The sequence below is a fragment of the Solanum stenotomum genome, chromosome 7 (assembly GCF_019186545.1).
Source record: "Solanum stenotomum isolate F172 chromosome 7, ASM1918654v1, whole genome shotgun sequence".
Taxonomy (NCBI): Eukaryota; Viridiplantae; Streptophyta; class Magnoliopsida; order Solanales; family Solanaceae; genus Solanum; species Solanum stenotomum.
The window spans coordinates 3,370,685-3,389,777 of NC_064288.1; the positions used below are offsets into that span (position 1 = coordinate 3,370,685).

Consider the following 19,093-nt stretch of genomic DNA (forward strand, 5'->3'; position numbering starts at 1 on the left):
TCACTGGTTAAGCACATAACTCTGCCATAACACCAGATGAAGTGAAAAGATCTGTTTTTATGTTTAAAATGATTCATAACAGTATCCCTACTACATGCTCTTAAGTAGGAGACAGAATCGGACAGAGTAAAAGAAAAAATCCCCAACCTATCAAGGAGTATGATGTTTGTATTGTGTTTACGGTGCCCCTTTTAGTTTCAAATTTCTTATGTTTGGACAAAATTTCTTCTTGTACAATCTGAAGGATAAACCAATCAGATATCCAAAGTTTATTAAATTTTGTTTCTGCCTAGTCAATTTGCCTTGAGAGCCTACATTCTCCGGTTTTACCAAATGAACAAATCACAAACACGACAAGAATGAAGGATGTGCGCGGAAGCTCAGATGGACACAATTGTGTAAGTACTGACTTGTAAGTGTACTTCCACTTGATACATTTGTCTTTATTCAATTTCGTTTGTTTTGTCAAATTTGGAAAAAATACATTGCATATATAACTACTAGATAGCCCGTTCTAAAGCGTAAAGTAAATAGTGAAGTGTACGGGGTACCATGCTTTTCCCTAACTATTCTTACAGGGACCTCCTTATCACTGATTGCACCCAACTCCCCACTTTCGTTTTGCGTAACCCCAAAGCAATGCTCCAAACCATCTACCATGTACCATAGCCAACTCATTCCTTCTTGTTGACATTTGACTCTAACTTAATCTTGTTTATACTCTTTAACCGGATATATAATTGTTGTGGTTAATCCTTTATATATCATACTTTATCAGAAAAAATCATATGAAATAGAATTTTACAGAAGGTAGCTTCTGATCCACTTTTTCATTATGTCTACTCCCTTGTTCAAATAAAATTTTGTTGAATGATTCAATTTAAAAGTTCCGGTAGATACAAGTTCTTTAATGATCTAAAATCAAGTGTAAAGATAAAGATCTTATCAATAGATTTGGTTAAACTATATCGATAACTAATTAATTAAGTAGAAAAATCTTTAACTATCATGTTTTAATATGGAAATATTAGCCTAGGAACATTCCAACATAATGTAGGAAGTCATTTTTTTCATACACTAAAGAAAATTGAATATTAGATTAGGGTGATCCGATAGCAAAAAAGGGAATAATATCCAAAATAGGTTTTTTTAAATTGTCCTCTAAAGATGTATATAAGAAGACTCTGACAGTAGTACACAGTCCATATAAACTCAAATGGAATCGGAAGCCGCCTGTCAACAAAGCAAACCCACAAAGTCAATGTTGCCATTCTCTATCCTTCCACCGGAACTCAATACTGACATCCTCTTAAGGCTTCCAGTGAGTTCCGTCTTGAAAATTAGGACTGTGTCAAAATCTTGTCTTGCTTTCACCTCTACCCCTGAATTTATCAAGGCCCATCTTAGTGTATCTGCTAACCATAAGCTTTTGTTGAGTTTTAGTCAACCCAACTTCAATCTGAAAGAATGTTCTCTTACATCTTTACTTTATAGCTCTGTTCTAGATACATCAGACTTGGATTATCCCATGAAAACATATTTTTGGTTTATTGTAGGTTCAGTCAATGGACTGATTTGTCTTTCTAATAGGGCAAATGAATTGTGTCTATGGAATCCATCAATTAGAAAGCACAAAATATTGCCTAATTTTACATTTAAGTTTAGGGATGCTGCAAGATTTATTTATGGTTTTGGATATGATGAGTTTCATGATGACTATAAGGTAGTTGCATGTATTTACCTTCGTGGGAGTTTGCCTTTATTTGGAGACTACGTCAAAATATATAGTCTAAAGGATGATTCTTGGAGAAGCATCAATTTTCCCCGGGATTGGGTGAAATCCTTTAACTGTGGTAAGTTTGTGAATGGGAAGCTTAATTGGGCTTATAGGTCTTATTGTACGGGTCCTTTTTGGCGTAAGGGTTGGAACATCATTTCTCTTGATTTGGCTGATGAGAAATGGGAAAAGGTAGAGACACCTTGTTATAGTAAAGAAGATAGTGTTTTTGAGTTGGGAGTGTTGGAAAATAATCTTTCTGTGATACGTAATGGCAATTATGAAGGAACTGACCTAGATGTCTGGGTTATGAAGGAGTATGGGGTTAAAGAATCTTGGATGAAGATGTTTACCTTTCGGTATCCTCATCCTCATCCTCATCCTCATCCTTGTTTGATGTTTTTGTTTAATCCACCCCATTTAATTTCAAATAAAGGTAAAATTTTGTTGATGTGCGGAAAAACTTTCCTGTTGTACTATCTGAAGGATGAATCAATCACATATCCCAAGTTTACTACGTTAGGATCTGATCTTGTTTCTGTGGAGTCAACTTACCTTGAGAGCCTAGTTTCTCCGGTTTTACAAAACGATCAGGGACACAACAAGAATGAAGTGTGCGAAAGCTCACATGGTCGCAATTGTGTAAGTAATGACTTGTAAGAGTTCCACTTTATACATTTGTCTCATGTGTCTTATGTGTAGTTTGGTAGTGAAATAGAGCTTGTCTTTTGAATTAACTAAGATAAGAGTCTATAATCAAAGTTATCTTTGATGCATGTTAATGTAGGCTGCTGTGCATGGGATAGCCTTGCTTGTGCCGCTTTCTAACAGATGTGTATTATTGAATTTTCAAGAAGTGAAAGCTGATGTTAGAAACAACTGATTCACGCCCCATACTGATTGCACTTATCAAAATGATGAAGCGTGGTTATTCCATGTTCTCAATGTTCGCTATGATATGCTAATACTATTTCCATTTCCATATGCAAGAACATATATTTTTGAATGCTAGTTCATTATCTTACGTAGTGAGTAGCTTGAACCTTGAAGGTTTGTTGTGACAAAAGATTGAGTAAGATTCTCTTTTCCTTGAATGTTTGTACGTAGTATCAGGTTGAACTTCATCTGGCAAGAAGTTAATGTCCCCTTTGTTAGGTTGTTGCTTCATTATCTTAGTCATGATTTGTTCAATATGTAATACTTTTAATCAGTTGTAGAGTTTTTGGAACTCTGTTTATTTGAGTTGTTTTTGCAAAACCTGTGAAGATCAGCATGGTCAATCTATGCTTAGGATCAGGTGTCATGACACAGAATTCCAGACAAGATCAGCAACATCCAGTTTCGCTTGGTTACCAAACCGTGTAAAATAGTCACTTGTAATTGAATACTTCCCACTGTCAGTAAGGAGGAACTGCCCCTGTGCCTACACTTCCTGCATCCTATCGTTTAATAAATTGATCTTCCGCCAATATCAACTGTGCTGTCCAGAGGAGCTTTGTGAGATCAATGCTCCTTTCTTCCAATGATCTTCTAGAACTAAATTGACTAGGTGCAGATTTCGAACAAGCAACACACCTAGTGGCTGCTGCATCCTGTTTCTTTACCAAAACTTAATAAATCGAAACACAATCACTTCCAATCTTTGGGTCTCAATCATGCCAACCATTTCTTGTGCAAAGTTTTAATACCTTATGTAACTTATTCTTTCTCAGGTGTATTCATGCTAATTCCTCCCCTTTCTCCTTTGTTGCTTTAGTAGCATCCCCTGTATCTTTTGTGTTGTCATTAATTAGCAAGGTTGCAAATGCATTATGAGTATTGATACCTTCGGTATCTTTTCCAGTTTCTTCCTTCTTTTTTGCCATTGTCTGTACCTATTATCTTTTGCATATTTATTTCTTCTCTGCATCCATTCCTGCTTTTTTTGTGTATTTCCAACTTTACCACTTCTCAATATTCTGGTCTGTGTGGCAGCAGTGCCCACCTTGTCCTTGTTCTCCCCAAAATTCTCTCTGAATATCTTTCCAGTTCTGGATGTAGTGCCCGACATTTAGCTTCTCTATGTCCTTGTAATTTACAATGATTGCAATATTTCGGTAGATAGTCAACTTAATAGTAATCCATTTAGAATTAACTTCCCTTGTGACTTCATCTCATCCTCTTCTGCAATTTTGATTTCTCTTAGGTCTTGTCTACCTCAACTTTTACCTTTGCACAACTAGCTCTAGTCTTATTTTGTGTCGCCATATCTACTGTTAATGGTTTTCCAACTGCAGAAGCCAGTGAGAAACAGCTTCTCTGGCAAAGAAATTAGGTGGCAAGTCTGGAAAACTAATCCATGCTACTGCTATAGAGGTCTCCTCCTCTGGAACAAACCAAGGATTCCACTTCAATTGCCTCGTCTGACAGTATAGATTGTGAACCTTCAGATAGTATTTTGGGGTGGGTCGACATCATCTTCACATAGTCCTTCAGTAATGATAGTCGAATCAAGACATATCTATTTTCTAAGAGCCCTATGTTGCATGGCCCTTTGATCTCACTCTGTGCTGGGATTACTCTGCATAGCTCGTGTNAAATTTATATGTTTTTCTAATATTTAACTACTGTTTTAAAACTTTTGAGTACTTTGTAGTGAGGGGTGGAGGTTGTATTATGGATGTGGACAGAGTGGTTTTTAAAACTTCTGAGTACTCTGGTGGAGGCTGTCCGCCGACCACCAGGGCCATTGATGGCAGTACAAAGTATAATCTTTTGCAAATTAAACACCTCTCCGTCCCCTGACATTCCACACCATAATCTTCGACTCTACCATAATATATCCTTACATTATGTATCTTCTGATCTGCAAAAATGTTATTGGCTGCACATCAGATGTTAAGATTTCTCTGGTTCTGTTTGACATCAGTCACAAAGTTGTACTTTGTCGAAATTGTTGCTTAGATCTGTCCTCCAATAGCTTCAGCTTCTTCCTTAATTTTCAAAGCTGAAGCCTCCAGAGATTTGCTCTTGCACAATTTAATCTTTTTCAGTGTTTGAATATCTGCAAAGCTAAGGGGAATCTCCTAGAGCTCGTGACACTTTTTTATAACAAGCCTTTCAAGAAGGGGAAAAGATTCCTCAGACACATCTCATCTTGAGATGTTTAAGTACTCCAATTTCAGGAACTTAAGTTTATGGAACGTGACATCTCCAAGGCACCACTCTTTCAATTGAATAAAATTTGGAAGACCCCAATGGAAGAAATTATGCTTTCTAAACGAGTACCCCATCATACTAACTTCTTTAAATTTGAATGCAACTGTAGCTTGGATATATTTAACTTGAATGAGTCAATGGGAAGGCAAAGTATTTGAACCTAGGTAAGACTCTCCAATTGAAAAATCTCTACACAATCTTCATCGCACCAAATATTGATCTCAAGTGCTTGAAGATTAGGACACCTCCGTAATATCATCACCACCAATTTTAATCGCAACTTGCCTTAACATCCTCAAATTTTCCAATTTAGAGAATTCTTAAAAGATCCATTTCCTGATGGTTTTCAAATCAAAAACAGCATCATTAATCTCAAATGTTTTCATTTTCCAAAAAATTGGTGGTAACACTGGACGCCTGAATGGACACAGCACAATAAAGGTTTCTAGATGGGAAAAAGATGTGATTCGGGATGAAAATAGAATTTATTTGCAGAAACTGCCAAGTAGTGCTTGTAATGTAACTGACAACAAACGACCCACTCTATGGGAACTCAAATTCAAGACCTTAAGAAGTTTCAATTTACTAATGAGATCCATCAAGTAACCTTCAGCTGCTTCTTCCAATCTTCCAGATTTGACGTTTTGCATGAAACCTTCCGCAAGCCAAAATTTGACAATTAAGATGCTGAAATGATGTGGTCCTCTGGAAACATCTCCATGTAAAGAAGGCAAGGCTTTAAATAATCGAGTAAGTTATCATAATTTAAATGCATAGTGTTTAACCTCATGGCACCAAGATTCTTCCATCTTCCTTTTTATTATATCAGCTGCCAAGATTACCGCTAGGGGCAATCCTTTGCATCTTCTTGCAACTTCTAGACTCACGTCATGTAGTTCAGACTTTTTTCTGCAACAGTTCCCAACTCTCTTTTAGTGTGAGGAATGGTAGGAAATAAGGATTGGTGTGGTGCTTGACATACTCACCCGCTTTCTCAAGTCGAGTTGAAACTACTATTCTACTTATATTCTCATCATCTGGGAGAGATAATCTCAACTCATCCCATTCCATACCATCCCACATATCATCCAATGCGATGAAATATCTCTTTCCCAATAAGCTTTTCTGCAACATATCAGCAAGTTTGCCAACCTCATCCACCTTGATCTTGAAACCAGTAACTTGGCTGAAAATATCTCGTAATAGCTCTCTCCAGTTATATGTTTGGGAAATGATGTACCATGCTCGAACATCAAAATGAGAAACAATGACTTCATTATTATACAACAATCTCGCACAAGTTGTTTTACCTTGTTCCCCCATTCCAACAATTGGTATGACATCTAGCTCATTTGTCCCTCGAGTCAGATACAGAGAACTGCAGCTTCTATTTTATCTATTAAAAGATACAAAATTCACAGATATCACAAGTCTAAAACAGAACATATGCAACTTAACTTCTCTTTTTTATGCTCTGCTCTGTGTCGAAAATGTTTGTTTCAGTAGAACTCATTGATTATATGTTACATTCACCATGTGCGCTAAATATTACTAAGTAACCCTCACTTCAACCTATCTGGTGCTCTCAATTCTGACATTAATTTTCAGCAACAAGAGTATAAAGTTAAATGAAGACGAATGCACAACAAATTAAAGGTGATAGGGAGGGGAGATTGTCTTTCTGAGACACCCATGAAATAGAATGTTAAGAAAATTAGTTAAAAGAAAACCAGTGTTGGCATCATCACGTAATTGTGGAACGAAAACTAGTGCAACAACTTTTGTACATAAGTCCCCACAGACAGGTCTCACTCAGAACTCTACTGTGAGTGGCATCTTTCAAAATGGAGACTGGAAACTGCCTCGACGAAAGGGGCACATCTGACTTACCAAAACATCTGTCGAAAGACATCTATAGATAAAAAAGACTAACAAACTGGGGCATTTTTATTGAAAGGGCAAACTATTACATAGTAGTACTGGAACAAAAGTAAAGTAGTAGAAGGACTCGAAGCTTAAAACATGTAAAATAAAAAAAACTAATAAACCATCAGCGACTCCCAAGCACACATACAAGTATATGTGCATTCAATTTGCACATAGAAATAGAATGAACTGCATCACCACTCTAACGTAAAATAAAATTTCTCCCCTTCCTTAAGGATCCTTGTTGCCCGCTCCTCACTTCTGAACTCAACAAGCTGCCCACTCAAATCTAATTTGTAGACTTTTACGTCTTTTAATTGACTATGCAAAGACTTGCTTCCATTAGGAGTAGAATGATTCGGGCTCTTCATATACATTAAACGGTCCATGAAAGATGCAATCGTTTTACTAGTTGACTCAAGGATGAGTCTCTTAGGATAACAACTCCATTGAAAATTAGCATCCACAAAAGTCTCAGGAATTTGATCTCCCTTATACTCTAGTGACACTAAATTTGGAACATCAAGCATATCCAACATAGAAGACTCTTTTGGAACACTAAAATAAGACAAGTGTTCAAGTGTTGGTGCATGAATTTTAACTTGTTGGTTTCTACCTTTCCAAATGGAAATTGACTTGATATTCTGAAGATTGACCAGTTCAATCTTTTCCAACCCATCACAATAATCACATACGAAACTGACAATCAAAGGACAACTATTAAGTAGAGTCTGAAGCATCTTTTCGCCTAATGTAACATAAGACAGAGAAAGTAATCTCAAAGAATTGCAGTTTACGACACCACTAGTTAATGAAGTATGCTTTAGATGACAACCCCACATAACCAATTCTCTTAAAGATTTTGTTGCCAAGATTTTGAAAATAGGCAAGCGGTATGATGAATATTTAGGAACGTTAAAGGCGAGATCTTTCACACCATTCTGAAGTGCAATATCAAACCACTTATCAATCAACGGAAAACCTTGAGAGGAAGAATCAAAGTGTGATAATTCAAACTTTTCTATAGGGATTATTCCGTCCCTATATCTCTTCATGATATTATCCACTATATCTAAATTGTTTCCGTGATAATCAACTGTGACATTTAAATTGGGATGAGTCAACCAGGCTTGCAGCCATGTTTTAGAGAGAATACTCAGTTGTGCTGCTTCTTTAAAACTAAGAAAACAGAGTATTTTGCGAATCACACATTCAGGTAATATGTCAGCTGTCTCTCTCCTTATAGTCATATAATTGTTCATACATACCTTAGGAACCTGTTCTTCTACTTCGGTTTTGCTCGAAAACTCGGTAATCAGCTCTTCGTCTCGCTTCTGCACTTTCCACTCAAGTCTTTCAGTAGATTCAAACATTCTTTCGACCAAAATTTTGTCCTCAGTTGCTTTCTCCCATTAGAATGCTGTTTTCTCTTAGAGGTTTCTATGATACATATTCTTCAATTTATACATATTAGTTTACATAATTCAAAGAGAGAGACGCAAATAATTAGTTTCATCTCCGAACTATTGACCATCGTAAAAATACCCTCATACATCTCCGAACTATTGACAATCTTAAAAATACCCTCTTACTTGACTAACTGAACTTAAATACACCCCGATCTTGAAACATGAATGAAATACACCCTTAAATTCTCGTCAAGTTTAGGGTGTTTTCAACACTTCTCTCTACTTTTAGGTGGCAAATCGGGAGTGTATAGAGGTTGTATCTAAGTTTAGTTAGTAAAGTACAAGGATGTTTTTAAGGTTGTCAATAGTTCGAGGACAGAACTAATAATTACTTCAAGTTACAACCCTTTTTCAGTGACACAGGTATATTTAAAGTCAATTTCCAGCAACTTCTCAAGTATAATCATTTTATAAATATTAAATTATAAATAAGGAAATTAGTAGTATAAGGTAACTTGGACACTACATGTAAATATTATATCAGAATTTAATTAGGATTATAACTCTGTTTACCTGTAATAGGCTTTAAATAGTTTAAACTTGAAGGTTTTATTTCAGCGTGACATATTTTTACCAAATTAAAACCTATGAAGGGAGTAGAAGGATATTATCATAACGAAAGAATGTTTGAATTTGGGGAAAGAATTGGGTGGACATTGCAGAATGTAGATGAAAAGCTGACTAGCGACTTCTGCAGCAAAATCGGAGTAAAAAAACGGGTTTTAAAGGTATGGTTGTACAATAATAAGAAGAAGACTTATAGTAAATATCAACCAACAGCTGATATATTGCCTGAACTTGTTATTCACAAAATACTCTCGAATCTTAATTATGTAGAAGCATCACAGATGACAATTCTCTCCCGAACATGGCTACGAGCTTGGTTGACTAATCCTAACTTGTTATTCCTAGCTTGTTCAGGGGCGGAGGAGGAGGAGGAGAGGTAAAATTGACACCGATATAGTGGATAAAATTATGAAGAGATATGGGGATGAGAAAATTCCTATTGACAAGTTTGAACTTTTCATGGACATTGCAACACCTACTAGTTATCTTTTCTTTTCTATTGATAAGTGGCTTGACATTGCTCTTCAGAAGGGTATAAGAGAGCCAGTCTATAGAAATTTAGAATATCATTCATCCTTCAATATTTTTAAAATGCTGACAGAAAAATATTTACGAGAATTGGTGCTGAGTAATTGTAATCTGGTGTACTTTTCTTCATTACATACTAGTCATGTGCTCTTTTTATACCTTGAGGGACCTGAAGATCAATAATGTGCTCTTTTTATACCCTCAGAAAATTGAAGTAGATGCTCCAAATTTGGTATCACTTGAGTATGAAGGAGATGATATTCCGCAGCTTAAACTTGCAAAAGAATCAAGTAAATTCAACAACTTAACTCTTAATTCCCGCATATACACTTTAAATGATGAGTGGTTCTGTCGGTTGATGGAATCTCTATCAAATTCTACCTCTTGGTCTCAAGTTTCACTTCATATTTACAGTTGTGATGACATCAATATGGAGCATTTGAAACAACACTATAGAGTTGCAACCCCAAAAGTAGACGTTTTAGATGTAATTATAGAGTCAAGAGTCGATTTCCCAACATTTGTGGATGCTTTGTTGTGGTGTTTCATCCTAGGAGACTCAACATATCATCATCATTCAAAATGATTATATATCTCATCAATCGATTACTGTATATGAAGAATTCGAGTCATTTTACTGATTCTCATGGAAACGACCCTCAACTGAGTCAATTAAAAGAAGTAAAAGCCTACAAATTTGATGGGAAGAATGAGAGTTGGCATCCTGTGAAGCCTGAGAGCATGAAGCTGAAAGCAGGGGACCCTAACGAAATGGAGAAATTTTATTTTTTATTAAATTGGTGATACAATTTATTCTATTGTAAATTGATTGGTCTTATTCATTTATAAACTTCATTTGGTTTTCTGATATCTGTAACTTTTGCATCTTTTTGTGGTATGGATTTTGTCCCAGTAATGACAACTTCCAACTATTCTGTGATAGACCTATGTTGCCTGTTACAGTAAAATATATTCATTTTCAGTACAAATGAATGCGCTTATTTGTTCTTTTTCAGCGTAAGGCCCCAATAAATTTGGATTCGCATCTAGTAAGATCAATTAAAGGGAGAAGAGCCTATGCTTTGCACAGAGTGTCCCCTCCTTGTGATTGGTCTTTAAATGTTTTCCCCTGTTTTTTCACTTTGTTTGAAATTCAAAGTCAATTATTTTTTTACTGTTTCGATCGTATGAGTCTTGATTATTTATGCTTAGCCAAAAAAAAGTGAGGATATATTAGCTCAAGGAATTTCACCACTTCCTCTGCATAACATGAGTAATTGCCTTCTTTTAGTGAACTAGTTTCAGGCACTTGCGTTTGCTCAATGCTAAGTTGCATGAAGTTATTGTAACGATGTGTGTGTATATATATATATATATCACATCTTCCACACAATAAAAAATACAACCATATTGAAATAGACATCCTAATTATCCATTGGGGATGTTGACCTCTATGATATTAAAGACGAAGAAACCACAAATATTGTGAAAGAAAAATAACTATATGTTAAATGTGTGTACATTTTGATTTAGTAATTTACTAATAGAATAAAAATAGACTAACAAAAAAATAGTTACAAATTACAATAATTGATTAAGAAAAATATATAGAGAACTTTCACATATATAAGAAATATTAGGCAAGATAGAACGCATACTCATATTGCAGCTATCTCAAATTTTCTTTTCGAGAAAACCAACAAAGCCTTTCTTTTGTAATGGAAGATTTATGTACTTTTTTCTTGTAAAGATGGGTCTTAACTCAAGTAAGAGAAAAATAATTAATTAAATTGGAGAATTGTAACTTAAACTTCATGTTAAAATTAAAATGAATTAAATGAAAGAAAGTGAATGAGGGGAAACAAAGTCTCAAACATCTTTACATATTTCACCAGTAGCTAGAGGCCTAATTAGTAGATGAATATGGTCAATATATTGAATTACGTTATTTAATTATTAAGTAACCCTTCAAATTCTTTAGATTTTCTATTTTCAAAGAGTGTTATACTCAATACAAATTTATAGGATTATTTTAGTAATCCAACCTTTAACTTTGTTGCTTCCCACTTTTAATAGAATTAATAATTCTATTTTTTATTATAAAGTTTGTAAAATAAAATAGTAAATCGGGAAAAAGTACTTTAAAAGCTATACAACTTACATTTGTGGTCACCAAAGCAAGAATAATTATCAACCATGCAAAAACTTAAATCATAAAATTTGAAGTCTTATTGTGTACAATAATTTTTTGTTTGTAGTTATTTATTTATTGAATAAGAATTAACTCGGAAAAAAAAATAGTGATTTTTTAATGGTAAATAAAAGAACACCTTTAAAGAAATCAACAAAAATATTATAAAATGAAGCTAAAAGTAACAATGTGAAAGAAGAAAGTAGAAAAAAATGTAGAGAGATAAGAGATGGCAACTTTCTTTATTCTCTTCCAATTATTCAAAATCTCTTCCGGTGTGTAGAATGTAATGTCCAATGCCATCCTTTATAGTTTATAGGATATAATTGAGGGACTCAAAGGATTGTCATGAATATGTCATTAACATGGATGAAAGGTGAAAGTAACAAACATAATATTAATGAACGTCAATAAATGTGTAACATCTTCATTACTAATATAATAACACAAAAATAAAAAATTCCACTTGAACACATAGAAAAGAAATCTAAGCAGATCTTAGTTAATCTACAATAAAATTATCAATCAAATATTAAGATACAAGGAGTGAAGAGAAGTAGCTATCATCAAAACTAAGACAATATATATCATGGCACAATTTACAGATCGAAAAATCAGTGAAGCACGCAATGATATTTATAGCCAAGAAATATAGAAACTCAAAAGTCAAGTTAGAAAAAGATCATTAAAATATTATTAAATTTCTTTATAAGTGCTATGAAGAAGTGAAAGGACACTTTATAGTTTATTCTTTAAAAATAGTTAAATTTCCAAAACTATTAAATCCAAATTTGTAGTTATGTTCAAAGTTGAAGCGTATGACTATAATATACAATATATATACTTACTGAATTGTAATAGATAATGTACTAATACACATAGAAGAATATGAAGAAACAATTTTGAAATTGTTAAGATGCGCGTTGCATATATAAATGACTTCTAAATAACTTCTTTAAATTAGTAATTGATATGTGGAGAAGCATATAATTATGGTTGATTCATTGTATTGTACTCAATATGATACTTGGCATTTATTTCAACGTATTTTTACATTTTTTGCACAAATTATTAAAGGAGTATTTTCTTTATTTCAGGATTAAAATGTTTAATTAATTATATTAGATGAATTTAATTAAATATTTTATAACATTTTCATTTAGTGTAGGAGTAAAATGGTAATTCAACTTTTCACTTTGGAGCTTCCCATTTATAATAATATATATATATGATGATATGATGATTATCTCTGAGATACTCAAATATTAGATTGTCCTTGATGCTTGATACTTCCTTTTTTTTTGGTTTCCCATTTAATTCTTGCATAGGAGCTCATTCGAGGGAAGCGCTCCCTACCAAAGATTTTTCCGTAAGCTCGAACCTGAGACTCCACCACATCCTTTGGTGGTATGCAGTCTCCCAACTTACTACCAGGAATAATGCCTTTTCCTAGAGAAAGTACAGGCAATATACAGAACATCCAGTACCAGAAATGTATATTGTTCATCATTCTCAGGCAAAATACATAAGAAAAAACTTCAGATATACAGTACATTCCACATAAACATAGCAAGATAAATCTTCTTTAAATAAAAGATACAATACAGGGTTTTTATCCATAATGAGCTCCATAACTATATTATCATGGCTAATTTTTCAACTGCTAGGGTTCTTTTCACTCACTTCACATGCTTGGTAAACCAGTCCAACATATCCTGATGAGCTTCTTCAGCACTCTGCACAGCCTTCTTGTCTTCCACGTTGTATCGAACAGTCCATCCATGGGAAACACCAGGATAAATTTTCACAAATCTGTCCACCTATTTTGATGAATGGCAATAAAAGAAACGTAAAGGATAAATCTAAAACTCTCTAAGAAATTCATCAAAGTAGGTATCCACTTATCTCAATACATCCACTAAATAAACAGGTGTGTACTATTTCACAGATAAGTCTTTCTGAAATAGTAAGCTTTAAACATAGGAGTGTTCGCGTACCTCAGGTTTTGATGATAAAATCTCCTCAAACTGCTTAACAAGCTCAGGAGGAGATAGCTGATCTATTTCAGCTCCCAAAATAGCTATTGGTGCCTTCACCTCTGCCAAAAGACACATAATCAGCTCCATACGGGAGAGGGAAAAAATAAAGATAAAAAAGGAAATAGGAAGAATCTAAAAAAATGATGCCGTTCAATTTACTCACCATAATTCAAAAAACACTTGATAGCAAATACTACTTAAGATGAAGGAATATCAAAAGCACTAATAATTTTTAATATAAGAATGAAACTAAACTTTGAACGATAGAACAGCAATATCTGGACGGAGTACTAAACATCAAACTGAATCTCCCTGCCTCACGCAGAGAGAGCCTAACTTGACTGAACAAGTCACCAGTATTCTAGTGCCATTGAGACATCAAATGCTTTGTCCCATATGCAACACACTTATACAAAATCCAGGAGTAATAGCTAAATCCGATCACAAATGATTCTGGTAAAAAACAATCGTACCCTTAATATCATCCACAGAGACAAATGATGGGTGCAATAGCACTGCAGATTGAATGTTGTCAGACTTGGCTAGTTCAACAACCACCTTGCCTGTTAAGAAAACAGAAGGTCAGAATCTTAGACAACTACAAGAAATTGACCCTATACATCCTAGACAGGCAAGGGATGAATAATCCTAAAAGAGAAAGTTGAACAACATACCACCCCAGCAAAACCCTGCCGCTCCAATTGGAGATATGCCTTTATCTTTTAAAGCTGCAATAACCTGCTTTGCATCTTCAAATCCCTTATCCTAACAGAACAAAGGAAAAAATGAATGTCACGGCGGTGAACCCAATTAAATTAATGTTGCACAATGGAATTCCCAAGCATGATCAAGTTAATGGATGGAAAACTCTGATAATGATGGTGTTGTCTCCTCTTATTCTTGATGCAAATTTATGGCAATATACATGAAGAAATCAATCAGAAGGCATACTGTTCCATGTGATTGTATCCAGACTTGTATAGGCTTCTCCTTATTTTCGGGATTGTAAGGATCCCCATAAAGAAAATCAGGAACTACCACATAGTAACCCCCAGCTGCAACTTTGTCGGCAAGCTTCCTATATAACAGCAGTTAAGTTTTGGGATCATCCCAAGATAAAATAGAAATTCATGCAGCTTAATTACTGAAAAAAATGCGAAGAACAATCATCCCAACTTCTTCCATTAAAGATACAGTTAGTGGATCAGTCAGTGGATCGCCTGAAATCTGTAATTCAGAGTCTTTTTTTCACATAGGTAAAATTTGTAATGCACACTCCTCTCTCTCTCTCTCTCTTCTTATTCTTCTTTTTTCTTTCTTTTCCCTGGTTCTGATGGAGTTGTGGTTGTATTTTGTATTTCTGGTGTCTAAGGTGCAAAACGTAAAGTTATCAACAGATAGAAGCACCCTAGAGCATCGACTCTTTATCTTAAAAAAAAAAAATGAGTTGTGGCTGTTTAGTAGTTAACAGTTCATTGTCTAGCGGTCCATTCAAATGAGTAGTCATAGTATTGCTTCGATAGTTTCTTTTCCTTCAAATTCTATTACTATTTGTTGTTCCTTGTACCTCATTGTATTGCAGAATTGCAGTTTCTATTCTATTACTATTTGTTGTTTTTTGTTATTATCTGATGTTTCTAGAACTTCCGTTTACTTCCGAAGGTTTATTGAAAACAGTCACTCTACCTCCAAGGTTTACCCCACTTTGTGGAACTACACTGGGAATATACTGGGTATGTAGTGTTGTATTCTTGATTTTGATGAATTAACAAACTATGGTGCAAAGGGACCTGGTCCACAGTGGGATCAAGCAGAGGACAGGTCAATGGTGTGCAGCTGTAAAGCTGCAGTGGTTGGCGGGCACTGCAGCAGAGGCGTGGAAAGCATAACAGTCCTTAACCAATGGCGTTGCTCCTAGGTTTTTGTCTCTCTTGTAAAGAGAACATGATCACAAGATTAAAACTAGTTTTTGCAATCAAGAATATTCAAAAGCAAAAGTCATTCTCAAGGAAGAACAACTCTCATACGCAGCGAAGGACCTGATCGAGTGTTGCATTACCTTCAGTTGTTAGTTGAGTTTAATGTTGTATGCTTTCATGTTGTAGATCTACTCCTATGATATAAAGGAGTGCAGATCATTTCATCTCTTATCATTGTAATTTGAGTTTTCAGCTAGAGTTAGCCAAGTCGTGTTTGTGCAAGTCTATACTAGCTAGAGGTAGTTGATATAGTAGGCAACGGAGTTATTGTTTTGTGTCCTGTAATAGAGGAGTTACAAGGTGTGTAGGATTAATAGTTTAATCCTTTGTAAGTACTCGAGTTTGTATTTACAAGTTGCTTGAAGATTTTGGAGCTTTGAGAAATCCTGTGTAACAGGTCGTGGTTTTTCCTTCCTTTGAGCAAGGAGATTTCCACGTAAACATCTGAGCCATTTACTTTGAGCATTTATCTTAATACTTTTGTACTAGTTTTGCCAAGGGACCTGGTCCCTTGACTCGTGGTGGACTCATACAAGCCATAATGTTATTGTTAGTTGTTGTAGTCGTGGTTGTATATGATACTGTTATATCCATTAAAGCAAGAAACGAAGTTGTTGACAACAGAGAAGCATCCAAGAGTATACATAAGGTGCAAACATTAGTACAGAAATATATGAAAAAAGGAATAAGGCACAAGTACCCCCCTAGACTATGACCGAAATCCTCTTATGGTAGGAGGTTTACTATGTCCCCAACTTCTCTTTATTATTAAGAAAGTAGGTTGTCTACTATAATTAGATTAAGATCGTAAAAACAGAAGCCCAAGAGACACACCTTAACTAAACTAAGGTATTATTACCCCTGAACTTATTATTTTTTTTGTAATTTTGTACACCTTTTGTCTTACATGGCACACTTCGTGACTCCACGCAATTGAGGTGCGTGAGAGATATTTGGATGCCACGTAAGCCAAAAAGGTGCACAAAATTACAAAAAAATGGATTCGGGGGTAACAGGGTAATAGAACCTTAGTTTAGTTGAGGTGTGTTTTCGGTCATAGTCTAGAAGGGTACTTGTACCTTTTCCCATGAAAAAATAACAATAGTGAAGTGGAAAAGAAAAAGTAATTTTAGAAGGTACTATTAGACAACTCCAAGCTGAACTTGAGAAGCAGTGCATACCTCAGATTTGGTGCTTCATAACCTGTAAAGTATTCATAACATTAAGAGATTGTCTTCGACATAATAGTAACAATAATCCTTACACCACAATATGCTTCTTTCGGCTCAAAAGAGAGATGTCCAACATTACCAAGGGTCAAAACATCTAATTTTCAGTCTAAAATCCAACATTTGAAATGAAATTTACATGTTTAGATACTACACAGAGAATACACTAGTTCATAACATTTAGAATTGAAACATTTGTAGTTATAGAAAAATCCGCTTAACTACCAAAATAGCAAATGACACAGATAATGGGACACAAGAAATAGTTTTGAAAAGGAAGTGCTGAGTTCTTTTCCTTCTCCCATATACATCTATTTGTCCTTGCTAATCCAAAACAGGTATTTGTTGTACTCTACAATTTTCTTCAACTTTGAGATTCTCAAACCAAACTACAGCAATGTTTTTCAAAAATAAGTTATTTTATGGTGTTTGATTAAAACAACAAAAACATACTCATTGCAATCCCTAGCTTGGGAGATAGAGATTTTGTTACCGATAAACCTTATCCCTATATTGCCGGAACATATTTGAAAAAAAAAAAAAAACACTTTCCATCAAACTGGAAAATGACTTATTCACTTTTGAACAAAGGCGAGCGCCTAAGACCAAAGGTTACTTTACTAAGTAAGATACGACAAGAAGCAAAGGCGTAACTACGGCACAAATAATCATCTTTCTACAAAACCATAGTATATCACTATTCCATTGAACATTTACACATTATTATCAACCTTTAACACTCACAAAGCACTACCCGATTAGTTTCCTCCACAACCCAACCAAATATTTTTCAAAAAAATGTCTTCCATGGTACCAAATTGATCAACAGATTCCTCAATTTTTCTGATAAAAAAAAGGGCAAGAAAGAGAAATAAAGTGCAAATTGAGCAGAACCCAGATGCCCAAATTCATAAAAGACAAAAGGGTTAGTACCATAAACGTCGGAGATGAGAAGAATGGCGTGTTTGGAATTGGAAGAACCAGAGACGTAGGTTTTGAGTCCTCCAAGTTCCAAAATAGATCCATGTCCACTGCTTGAGCTCAAAGCTGGTGGATTCTCGCAGCACTGAGGCCCTGCCATTTTTTGCTATACAGTAAGAGATGGTGTCCTTTACAATCACTGATGAATTTTGGGGAAGATTTATGAGAGAATTTTAGAAAGCAATATCTTCTGTAGTTATCGATTGGCAGGTGAGTTGGGGGGAGTGGATAGGTTTTGAATAAGCGGTTGGCCACACTGTACTTGAGGAGTTAATATATACGGTTAAATTTATTATTTTTAAAAAGATTGTTATAACAAAATAAATTATTTATTTATGTCATATTTATATAGACCCTATAAATAAATTAATTAAAATTTTAAAAAAAAAGTTCATTAAGTAATTGAGTAATTTTATTGATATAAAATAAAATTTAATTAATTACTTTATTAGATAAATTTCTAAAGTTTAATCACCTTTGAAAAAATCTTCTTGAGGAAGTTTTCACTTTTTTTTATAGAATTTTGAATCAACGGGGTAAAGATTTCAATGTTTACCAAATTTTTTGAGTTATTTTCTCAATTTTGATTGATTGTCTTTTTTGAGATATTAACTCCTCCGTTGAGAGTTTCTGTAAGTCACAAAATAAAATGGGATGATACATGAATGTGTAGCATTAGACATTTAAATTTATATAAAATTAAATAAATAGATATTTGTGGCTTACATAATATATCGTATATGGCGTTTTACGTGCGTTATATCATATAGAACGTATATCTTTATTTGTTCTATTTTATGATAGTTTAAATGTTAACTTCTGGTGTCCAAAGTTAGATTAGTCACATTAACAATCAAGCAACCATTTAATTTTATATAGAAGGGGTGATTATTTGATACTTCTGCTTTGGAGAAGAGGAACATTGAGGTTCTTTTTTGACATTATAATATGCTCTGTTGCCTTCAAAAGAAACAATATAATACTCACTAAAATGAAAGTTATAGTTATGGGCCTACAAGTTAAATCGTAAAGTCAAATCGAATTGAAGAATCAAATTAAATTGGAAAAAAAAAACGATTTGTGGTTTGGTTTGGTTGGTTTTAGCGGTTGAAAAAAAAAACCGACCACTCTTGGTTTGGTTTGGTATTAAAAGAAAAAAAGTCAAACCGAACCTAAACCAAACTGACATAATATATATATATATATATA

The 19,093-nt window shown here is 34.4% G+C and overlaps 2 protein-coding genes across 4 annotated transcripts in view; both read right to left on the reverse strand.

The window, feature by feature from the left end:
- The window catches only part of LOC125871010 (endo-1,3;1,4-beta-D-glucanase-like), a 35,067-nt gene extending 16,925 nt beyond the window's left edge, over window positions 1-18,142 (reverse strand). The window contains exons 1-7 of one of the 3 annotated variants that reach the window (XM_049551586.1): window positions 17,837-18,142; window positions 16,856-16,877; window positions 14,647-14,773; window positions 14,370-14,460; window positions 14,169-14,258; window positions 13,654-13,754; window positions 13,294-13,476 (exon numbers count right to left, since the gene is read on the reverse strand). In XM_049551586.1, the coding sequence (XP_049407543.1) occupies window positions 13,336-13,476; window positions 13,654-13,754; window positions 14,169-14,258; window positions 14,370-14,460; window positions 14,647-14,773; window positions 16,856-16,877; window positions 17,837-17,984 (720 nt within the window). In that variant the 5' untranslated portion in view covers window positions 17,985-18,142 and the 3' untranslated portion in view covers window positions 13,294-13,335. Of the gene's footprint in view, window positions 1-13,293; window positions 13,477-13,653; window positions 13,755-14,168; window positions 14,259-14,369; window positions 14,461-14,646; window positions 14,774-16,855; window positions 16,878-17,836 lie in introns of those variants that run through there. The other 2 variants (XM_049551587.1, XM_049551588.1) reach the window with 2 other exon arrangements.
- LOC125870427 (putative FBD-associated F-box protein At5g56690) lies at window positions 7,096-8,274 on the reverse strand. The gene has a single exon (XM_049550863.1). It carries the CDS (start codon window positions 8,272-8,274, stop codon window positions 7,096-7,098), a length of 1,179 nt encoding a protein of 392 aa, XP_049406820.1.
- Window positions 18,143-19,093: the final 951 nt, after the last annotated feature.

What these genes read in the sequence shown, in the direction of transcription:
- LOC125870427 (XM_049550863.1), bottom strand. Translation starts at nt 8,274, where the DNA reads ATGTTTGAATCTACTGAAAGACTTGAGTGGAAAGTGCAGAAGCGAGAC.